This window comes from Micropterus dolomieu, linkage group LG15 (assembly GCF_021292245.1).
Source record: "Micropterus dolomieu isolate WLL.071019.BEF.003 ecotype Adirondacks linkage group LG15, ASM2129224v1, whole genome shotgun sequence".
In the NCBI taxonomy this organism is placed as follows: Eukaryota; Metazoa; Chordata; class Actinopteri; order Centrarchiformes; family Centrarchidae; genus Micropterus; species Micropterus dolomieu.
In genome coordinates, this window is record NC_060164.1 from 20,420,062 (window position 1) to 20,431,047 (window position 10,986).

Below are 10,986 nucleotides of genomic sequence, written 5' to 3' on the forward strand. Positions count from 1 at the left end.
GGGGGGTGGGGGGGGGGGGGGGGGGGGGGGGTGTATAAATCCTTGGCTGTGGTCTAGAAAGCAATGTCAGATGCTTCTTGTTATGTCAACATACAATCATTTTGTCCGGCACGATTCACTGCGTACCTCTAAATACATATTGTACACAAGAGTTAAGTCAGTTGCTCTGACATGTAGCCAAACCTCTCACTGTGTAAGTGCACACGGCACATCAGATGATAATAATAATTGCACAAAGAGGTATTCTGGAGGCCATGTCTACTGCGAACACACACACACACACACACACACACACAGACGCACGCACTCGCTCACTCACTCACCCCCCCAGCCCCCCACGTACACACACTCTCTCTTCACATTCTACATAGGGGGGGTTGATTTTCAGGCCATAAGGTTACTAGTTAGTCACTAGCTAGTTAGTTAGTTGGTTAGTTAGTATCAGAGGTGCATTGACTGGCATGAGGTGCCCACAGCAGGGCAGCGGCTCTAGCGTGCTAGCGATGTGTCGTCATCGTCATCATCGTTGCATGCGTGGGTATGTATGTGGTCAGCCGCGGTAAATCTGTTTGAAGTGGTCGCACTCATTGCAGTAGCCCTGTTTCTCTTGGTTGGCGTAGTGGTCGCAGCCCTGCGTCCGGCACCGCTGCTTGGACTTTTCTTTGGGCGCCTGCGCCCGTCTGCCCGCCTCTCTACCCTGGCCACGTGTATGACACTCTGGGCAGAGGTCTGTGCAACCCGGGGACACATTACTGCAGCCACTTCGCCGGCACTGAGTCTGGGTCTGGGATTGCTGTGAAGATCTGGGTTTGGCTGCTCGGTCACGCTTTTTGTACAGAGAAAGAGAGGGGGAGCAAGGAGAAAGAGGAGAAAGGTCAATTGGCAAATGAAAGGCAACTGGGGACCATAGTTGAGAAAACCGGCAGCGAGAATCACAGAACACCAAAGACAAACAAAGGACGGATAAGACAAAAACAACAGATGACACAGGGGACAGCAAGGAAGGAGGAGTTAAGAATGTATGACAAACACCTACCATGACCAGAGGAGGGGAGTGTGGTGTGCGATGTGCCACTTGGTTGAGCCGTGTGCTTTGCTCTTTGACGTAGCACTTGTCGCAGTAGCCCTCCAGCATTGCCTTGCCGACCGCACCACACCCAGGCCCACGACACCGTGAGGCGTTCTGGAAGCCTGCCTCCAAACCATGCCGGCTCTGGACCGGGGCAGGGGGAGGGGTCAGGTCTGGAACAGACATTTTCCAACATAAGCAATGTCCTATATGATTTTGCATTTGACATTTGAAGGAGAAATACAAATCATATTGAACATTACAGAAAATAATTCCTACAATGCAAAACAAACTTATTAACAGACTTATGCTTAAAATAACTTTACGGCCTTGGTAAGACATTTTTTATGTCTGAACTCTGTAACATGATTGAAGTTTTCCAGTTTAGTTTAAGGACTTACGGTGGTTGGTCTGATAGTCTACGTAGCAAATAGTGCAGAAACCCAACTTCTCTGGCGTCCCAAAGAACTGGCAGCCAGATCGTTTACAAGGGCGGGCCAGAGGGGCTTGCCAGGCTGAAGTGTGCCCTGGGGTTAGGGTGAGGCATGGCCGCTCAGCCTCCCTGGGCTGGCTCCAAGCTGATGAAGAAGCCTCAGTCCTGGGGTTGTTCTGCTGCGGCTCTCCCCTCTCTGGAGCCTGCTGTCTCTGCATGCAGGGTGGGCACAGGCCATTGAATATCCTGAACGCCTCCTGTCTGCACATGCTGCAGCGCTCTGTCTCTGCCTCACAACCCCCCCACTGGGTCCAGCCGGAGCCCTGGGCCGGGTGGGGAACTGTAGACCCCCCATTGGGGCCTGGCAGTCCTGTAGCAGCTGTTCCAGCACCAGGGGGTCCATGGTTCTGCCTGGAGTTGAAGCAGCGCTCACAAAGTCCATCATGTTCCACGCTAAGGGTAAAGAGGCAGCCAGGTGTCTTGCACTTCATGGCATGAGTTTCACTGTACAGGCTGAGGCTGGGAGCGGTAGGTGGGGCTGAGCGGGGGCTGGACACCCCTCTCCCAGACGAAGAGGATGGGGGGCTGCTACTTCTGGCTCCTCTGGAGCTCACCTCAGTCTCTGATCCCCCTACCACTCCTACCCCACCCTGTACCCCTCCTCCCTTGGTCTGCACCACCCCTTCTATCCTCGCTCCTCCACCAGTAGTGGCTTGTCGCTTCTCAAAGCACTCATGGCAATGAGGCTGTGTGTCAACAGAGACATAGAAGGTGCATCGTGGTGTGGCACAACGGATCTCAATGAGGGAGAGCTGGGAGACGGAGAAGGGCGGTGGGCGTTGCGGCTGGGCGGCCCATGCCTGCTCCTTGTCCTCCTGCCACCGCTGGTACTCATGGTTGACAAGCTGCAGGTAGTCCTCCATCAGGTTCATGTCTTCAGGGAGGTTCCCCTCATCCAGCCTTAGAACAAAGACATACAATGCTTTACTGCACTTTCTGTGGTGTTATACTTACGTTAAATTTAAGTTAATATAGGTTTCCGAAAGTGTAAACATGTTGCATTACAATATTTGTGATCACCAACCTAAAAATAAACTTCTTCCTTCCTGAGTTGCAAACTTGCAAAACTGCATTTAAAATTGTGGCCAGGACCTACAACTGAGATATTAATCTTTTACTTTTTCTTTTCCATTTTGTCCATTTAGGGGACAGAAATTATGATCTGTAGGTACCGTGCAGCATTGATGATCCGTGTGGCATCGTAGCCCAAGCCTATGACGGGGATGTCTATCAATAGCATGTAGTCTTTGAGAAGCCTCTCTTTCTGCTGCTGTTCTTTCTCCATCAGGAAGTGAACCTTCAGCTCCTCAAAGCCCCCCCGTCCTGGGTTGATTAGCGGTACTGCTCGGATCTCTGGGAAATTCAAACCAAGACGTTACACACAAAGCAAAACATAAGCAACTTCATAATAGGCTTACTCCCAATGTCATGCCAGCTACATAACTGTCTCTTAGCGTTTCCTACCTGGACCACTGTCTTTGATGGTGATGAGGGGTGCAAAGTGCTGGGAGTCATAGCCGAGCACTATTGGGTATTTGTAGCACTCCGTGGGAGGCCAGTGTAGCGGCAGATAAATCCCACCCACATTCAGAGGAGAGATGGAGGAGCCAGATTTCATACTCCTGACCACCTGGTCTGTTAAAAAAGAACAGTGATTGAAGAGAAAAATAATTGTCCAACAATTTAAATATGTTTTTAGTACACATTGTATAGGATTTATTGTTAGCATGTTCCTGAATTAAATCAAACTTTCAACTTTCAAGGAGGTAACAAATTTGGATAATTTGATGAAACATGTTAGCAAGGCTTATTATCTATGCAGAGTGCCAATACAGAAACATTTGATTAAATCACAAGTACATGGCAAGAACAACAAAGAACATGTCTGTTCATCCCTTTACATCCTTGGAAACTCCGATATAGTTTAAAACAAGTTTCTGTATGTTTACCCTCCATACAAGATCCACTCTACATCCGCTAACCAAAATCAAACACACATAAAGACTTCAAAACAAGACCTCCACCTTCTTCTACTGAAAGACATGTTGAAACAAGACCACTGAGTCTTTGATGACTATAAGTATGTAAGTAGTAAATATGACTAATAAGGAGCCATAAACATACTTTGAGATGAAAAAAAGCAGGTACCTGCGATGACGATGATGGGTCTGCGGAGAATGTTAGAGAGGACGAAGATGTGAATGTCCTCCAGAGAGTCAAACTGGAGGCCGTTGCTACTGGAGACAGGAGACGCCATCTTCACAATCTTTTCCCACTCCTCCTCCCAATTCTGGGACAGCACAACAACACACACAAAACGTTAGGATATGAACTTGTGGACACTTGTGTAATGGATTCAATTTGTGTAAAGTAATTTTTAGGAAGAAAAATAAGCAGAAGGATGTATGCTTATACTACAGCTTGAATTATTGCATATAAACAAATATATTTCCTTTACTTATTTGCAGTTTGCATACATGGATACAAAAGACATAACCACAGACCAATTTTACTGTCTCGCTAGCATATACGTTTTTATATTATTTTTTGCTCATACTTCTGCCATCAAGCAAATATTTTAATGCAAAGTAATGGAAAAAGCTTTTGACATGGACCAAGTCTAATCTTCATACCATGGTGGTGTACCGGAGTCCAGTCTGGGTGAACTCCTGGGACTGGACCAGTTCTGCCTGGAAGCGAGCTCTAAAGACGCCAGTGTCCGTCTCTTTCAAAACACCATGGAGGGCTTTTCGAAGCACTAGATCTGTGTCTTGAACACCCAGCATGTACTGAGAGGCTGCGTGGAGCAAACAGTTCCCATCTCCTATAGACACACACAGAAGAGGCAAGCAAACACATTCAATGTTAGCATGCTCGTAGTTGATTGTTTTATAAGGGACGCGCACTTCTAAAATTGTGCAGGGGCACACGCACATGCAAATGCAGCGTGCACACAGTATACACAACAGACATTTGCAGTATGTGCGCGCGCACACGCAAATGCAGCGTGCACACAGTATACACAACAGACATTTGCAGTATGTGCGCGCGCACACACACACACACACAAGCGTACCAAAAGTCTGGGGATTTCCAGGCTGTCGGGCCGGTTGTCGCACTATCTGGTGTCTACACTATTATATGACCCTCACATGTCTTAAAGTACACACATACTATAGACAAAGATCTACTTTTAGCCAGCTGACCTGAGAAACATTGCCCTTAATTTATCTAAAATCCATTTTTGAAAACTTAAATGCCACTCCTTTACTATCTTAATCTACAAAAATTGGTTGTCTCGTTTCATGTCAAAGAAAACTGCTTCCTCTATATTCTACTAACCGTCCAGAGAAATAAAGAGTTGGTTTCTCAAAAGGCATTTGTGCAACTAAAAACCTTGGACTTTTATTTAGTCTCCTATGGCAGCACTGGGTCTTTTTCTCATTGTGAAACAGGAGAGCCCATGTTTGTCAATGTGCGTAGCAATGAAAAACCCTGTTGCCACACTAAACACAGGAATTTCCCTGTTAACTTCTGCTTTTGTACATGTTCCCCTCCTGTGATCCCAAATCATCAATGCTACTCAGCTGGTCCTGGACTTTCCACAGGGGTGTGGCTTGGACAAGACTGAATGTTATCTTACTACTGCAATCAACACCCGATGAAGGCTGTGATTAATAAGCGCTGATGCACACTCACAAATGCACTGTAATGTGTATATTCTGTCAAACTTTATGATCTGTCCTTGTTTGCTCAGTAATGTTTACCTGGTAAGAGTACACACACACCTGGAACGTACACAGCATTCTTTGTGTAGTACTGCTGCATCAAAACAAATCAAAACTTTCAGACTAAGATAATTCTAATCTAAGAATAATTCACATTTCAAGACAGGAAAGGTTATTTAAATTACAGCTAAGAAAAAGTTAGCCCACAATACAAAAAAATCTAAAATGAGTTCAGCCACTGTTTAAGTGTCAAATGCCACAGGCCAAACTGTGATCAAATTTCTCAAAATAACATAATCTGTGGTGCGAGATGACTGTAATGTGAGACATTAGTTTTCACTAATCACAAGGAAGAGCCCACTATACTTTGAGAAAAAAAAAAATATCCACTCCTATTTCAGACTAGCTAGCTTTTGTTGCATTACGGCGCTCTTGCATCACTCTCAACAAAAACATAAAATGCACAGCTCTCTAGTGAGAAAAGTCCTCGTCAACAGCACCATCCTCAAAAAAGACACATACACAGGAATAGGCACAAACGCCCAAAAACAAATGTATAATCACAAGTGCACAATGCCCAAAAAACACACAGACGTTTGACCATGAATTGAGATGCCTGATGACTAAAGATGAAAGACGGTCTGCTGGTCCCATCTGTCTAAATATAGACGCTTCCTCTGTAGCAAGCTGGGACACTTCCTGAAAACACACCAGTGTAGGACCAGGCTTAATCCTCATCTAGTTGCCATCCAGGTGACACTTCCCACAAGTTTGCAATGTTGTGCTTTCCAATGAGGCTCTGGGTTTGTGTCACACATCATCTGCGATCCCACTCTTTGTGTGCAAAGCTGTCTAGTGAGACTAGTCCAACAAAACAAGTCCTGGCCAAGACTATTTTTTGCTTCTGCTTTGATAAGAACTGGAGATATTACACCGCAGTATGTTTTTAATCAAATAATGTGGATACCACATACCACACAAGAGGAACCAGAAATCTGTACTTATAAGGCAAGAACACTGTGGCAGTTTGTGTGCCTGCTACTACAGTATGTAGAGTCTGTGTATTGTAGCTGAACAAATCCTGCCTGTTGGGGACACATGACAGACATGGGATGCTGTTTGGGAAAAACCCACGGATGCATCCTAGACACTCAAGACAGAAGACGCACTGAACGCATTTTTTTCACTGGATGGAAAAGTTGCACGAAACAGGAAGGCAGTTATCTTAATAGTCAGGGAATGAACGCTTTATGATGCCGTTTTGCTTTTATGATGGTCAATATTTCTGCCAGTCTGGGAAAGAAGCTGGGTTTTGGGAAGACTAAAATTAGTTTAGAGGTTTTTAATCTGTTGTAAATTCACACAGATGATGACCTAAGAAATGTATTTTGGGCTAATGGGTACTTTTCGGTCCCAGACGATGTGGAGACGGATCGTGTTATGACTCTGAAAAGCTTGATTAATATGACCTGCTCTGACTGGACCTTCATTGACGGACTTCTGATCTCTCACGTTCTGTCTCCGTCTGTGTCTGTGTCTGTGTCTGCTGAGCTCCAGTGACTCAGCAGCAGTCAGTCAGTCCTCTGTGAGTGTGTGTGTGTGTGTGTGTGTGTGTGTGTGTGTTGTCTGTCCTCTGTTCAAAGTCATGTCTGGGTCCTTCAGAGTTAGATGCTCTGGCTCTAAATTCTGTCTCATCTTTATGACATCATCTTCACATGCCAGGAAATCCCATCCAGGTTACTGGCAGCAGAAGTCAGAAGAGTCTGACATCAACTCAGGGGTCTTTCTGAAGAGGAACCATGTGTTGATGAGGGTTACAGTAACTCCTTTAGTCATTACTAACTTCAGAATCGCCAGGGGCCCTCACACGAGTTTCACTATTTATGGAAAAGCAAGCATGAACAACACACAAAACATCCAGCAAGTTCCTCATCTGTCCAGTAACTGTTCAAAGTAAGTTTTGAGATGAGATTGATACAGGAATTTCTCAATGTCACATGCGAATCACATCCTATTGAGAAAAAAAGACACCATTTCCTCTGGAAACTCACATATTTAAGACAAACTTGTAACACAGCTTGATTTCCGCTTCCTTCTTCTGTTGTGAGTGCTATGGCTGATATTTCCCTTCAAACATTGATTTTTTCCCCCCCTCATCTAAAAATAGACCTGAGTCTGATTTACATGCCAGATGTGTTTAAGTTATTGCAATATAGATTTTTTAAAAGCCTGGTGAGACAAAGTTGGATTTGGTCACATTTAATTTAACAAGGCCCGGTGAGCTGTGACAGTCAAAAGACAATGACATAAAGCTATGTCAGTCAGGCAGGTGGGGAACTTCAGGTAAAATTACCTGAAGTTCCCCACCTGCCTTATTAAAATAATTGAGATGTTTTAAGATCCACTGACATTCACACTCCTTACACACACACACCTACACAGAAACAGAGGGGACATACCCCTAAATGAAAAACTGTGGAAATAGTCGGGTCTGAAACATCATAGACAGTAAATAACAGTCCTACATGTGACGCCAGAGAATTTCCCAGTACAGAGCTATGATCAAAAGTAATCAGGCCCATGTCTGAATGTTTGCCTACTCTGGGATGTTCCCGTGTTACAACATCCCCGTAACAGAAAACATGACTTAGCAATGGGCTGACTGAACTCAAACCTTCAACTCGGCACAGTAAAGTCAAGGGGGCTGCTAAATGAGCGTATGTGAAAGCGGAACTGTGTCCCTCCATTGTTGTCATTTACAGTAACCTTGCTTGTGAGTAATGACATCTCCGAATTTACATATCAAATAACCCTGACTCATAAATGCGAACCTCCACTATCACAGAAAATGAAACAAAAGCAAAACACATCCTCCGCCCTGAACGCTGAAGATCGTTACAGTTCCTGAAATCAAGGAAAAAAAGTCACCTGTGACCAATGTGTTGTTCCTGTTGTTGAACATGATATAAAATGCCACCAGAACTTCCTGCTCAAACAACATGTATTAATAAAATAATCCAGAAGCACAAAACTGCTAAACCACAAATCAAAACCTCTGATTAAACATCTCCAAACCTCACCAAAATGCTACCAATTTCCTGGCACTTTAAGTAAAAAAATGATTTAAAAAAATGTTTTAGTGGAGACTCCAGAACAAATCCTAAACATTAGCAAAATCTTTCTCACCATTTGTACGTAAGGGCACCATCTTCTTCACCTCCCGACACCAGTTGAGCTTCTTCTCCTGCTCCAATGAGGCCTGCATTGCTCGGTCCAGGATGGCAGCCTGCACCACCTCCCTGAAGGCCTGCGGAAAGTGGTTCATGGCGATCATCTCCAGCGTGTAACGGTGCATACCCCGCAGGTGGTGCAGCAGGCCGCCGCTGGCAGCCGGCTTCACCACGTCGTTGGGCACTCGCTGGCGGATCTTCACCGCTTTCAGCAGGTTGGAGACAAACAGGAATTTTGGGAGGAAGTTCTGACCCTGCGACATGGCGGATGTGTGGCCAGGTGGATGGAAGGAGGGGAGAGGAGGAACGAGGAGAAGGAAAGGAGGAGGAGGAGGCACCAACCGACGCTGACTGAACAACGTGGAAACTGGATAGAGAGAAAGGAGAGTGGATTTGTTATTTCACAGTAGAAAATAATAGTGTAGACTTGTGGGAAAATTTCAGTGGAGATTCCCCTTCCTTATTAATTGAGACCCAAGACACAACTTAATTTACAGTTTGTTTGGGAAACCACCCAACACATAAGATCAGCGCAGAGTGAAAGCTGTATGGTGTTTTTTCACTGGAGATTCTGGTGGGCCAAATGGAATAAAGTACACAGAGAACCCTTTGTATTCTTGTTTGTTCTTTTAATTCTCCTTTTCGTCTTGATGGTTTTTAAGTTTCCCAAAACAGGGCGCCCCAGTGTCCCACTGAGCTCAAAGCCTTTCCAACAATAAACTGGTGCTTTCCAGACTTGAACTGACGGCCACCCAGGGCTTCCCAGGCTGCTGGGAAGGTCACACTGATTGCCCCAAGGTCTGCATTAAGTCTTAAAAACATAGAGTGTCAGTACCAAAACCAAAATGACACAGTTCTCAATACCAGAGTTTCAGAAAGATAAACATTTTGTTTTTTCGCCCATCTAACAAAGTATGTAAACCTCTTAATATGTTGCTGTTTAATGTTGTCTGAACACAAGCAGCTGTACAAGAGTTTTTGCCTGAATAAAATACAACTTAAAGTTATAAAGTTCGCTTATTTATGTTAGGAAATGTTGAAGGATAAATAAACAAAACTAAGAATACAGCCAAACATTTGATGATAACTTTTCACTACTGGACAGTTTTGATACTTGCTGCTTTGTTATGGCTGGTACTTAAAAAAGCTTCAATACACAACCTGACAGTAGAAGTATTGTAGAAGAGTACAGTGCTTGCTTAAGTGTGCAACTCTTAAGGTTTTAAAGGAATATTTCGCTAAAATGGAGAGAGTGTCAGCAGTTCACGGGAAGTAGAAAGTGATGGTCAGCAAGTAGGCCTGGAGTTTTGCTGACTTTTTAACTTTCATCAACATCCTCATATCAACCGCTCAGAAGCTGCCAGTCAGTGGACACTGTTTACGTTCACACTTAAACCACCTGAATACTTGGCTTACAGTGGGCCCTGTGCCTCTGCTATCCAAACAGCAGCAGGTGCAACAACAGACTAGGCCATGCTAAAGGGCTAGTCACATGAAGGAGTGGACAACAGACACCTGGATGTCAGTGAGCATGTTGCACAAACGATCAATCGCTGTTTGGTGTGCTCGCACCGTTGGCAGACAGACAGCGGTGGACGCTGCGGTTTAGGCTGGCTGGCTACACAGAAACACAATAACAGGAGACTTTGCTGACGTTAAAGGCTTACGTAATTCCAATGACAACTACCTCTTAAACAATGTAGCCTTCAATCGCGTCTCACAGCTCGAGTACTGATACGGTGTAGCGGCGCCATGCTACATTTGGCTGTTTTAAATACCCTGTTATCCGCTTGAGGGTGACGTCTTTGTAAACAATGGCTGTCAAAGCCACTGTCGTGAGCAGGCTTCAAGCTTCCTCCATGTCCCCAGAAACACGACCATACATTACCCAAGGCCCACACGTGATGTACCCCACCAAGTCTCACCCTACTTGGTAAGAAACGTTGTTCACATGGGGAGGCAAAGGGAGGGGGGACGGGTGTCTTACCTGTGTAATATGTCGGGGTAATAACAAAGCCCTCCCGGATGCTCAGGCTAGTCCTCTCTCAGCCACTTCACTCAGCCTCACCGCAGCGGTCCTCGGCGCCATTCAACCTTCTCTTTCCTTCAGTATCAGGTCTATTTTGGAGCGCTCGCAGCTTGCGAAGCAAGAGTACACACGTCCGCAAAGGATAGTTTTTATAAAAAAGGAAAAAGCCCAAGTCAAGGGGATTTCCACACGGGGACTTTCCGTCCACCCATTTTCCTCGCTCTCTCTCTCTCTCTCTCTCTCTCTCTCTCACACACACACACGCACACACACACACAACCTGGATAGTTGCAGTTCACTGCCGCCAGGGGGGTCTCTTTCTGTCTGACTCAATACTGAAAAGCATATCCCACCTACTATGCACAAAGAGCAGCACTGAGGGAGACAGACAGGTCGCGTCATACTCTATTTCACGAGACAGCCTTAGAAATAAATCA

At 45.2% G+C, this 10,986-nt stretch overlaps 1 protein-coding gene across 5 annotated transcripts; it reads right to left on the bottom strand.

The window, feature by feature from the left end:
* Nucleotides 1-14: 14 nt before the first annotated feature.
* On the bottom strand, nucleotides 15-10,737 carry tnfaip3 (tumor necrosis factor, alpha-induced protein 3). Of its 5 annotated transcripts, none has more exons than XM_046071432.1 (9): nucleotides 10,508-10,737; nucleotides 8,477-8,887; nucleotides 4,196-4,386; nucleotides 3,711-3,852; nucleotides 3,027-3,197; nucleotides 2,735-2,915; nucleotides 1,471-2,462; nucleotides 1,037-1,242; nucleotides 15-826 (listed from the first exon to the last, which is right to left on the bottom strand). In XM_046071432.1, exons 2-9 carry the CDS (start codon nucleotides 8,781-8,783, stop codon nucleotides 551-553), a joined length of 2,466 nt encoding a protein of 821 aa, XP_045927388.1. In that variant the 5' UTR covers nucleotides 8,784-8,887; nucleotides 10,508-10,737; the 3' UTR covers nucleotides 15-550. The 5 variants fall into 5 exon arrangements, with proteins under 5 accessions (XP_045927388.1, XP_045927390.1, XP_045927389.1 ...); XM_046071434.1 differs by lacking the exon at nucleotides 10,508-10,737 and adding an exon at nucleotides 10,299-10,392; XM_046071433.1 differs by lacking the exon at nucleotides 10,508-10,737 and adding an exon at nucleotides 10,208-10,346.
* Between the last annotated feature and the right edge of the window lie 249 nt (nucleotides 10,738-10,986).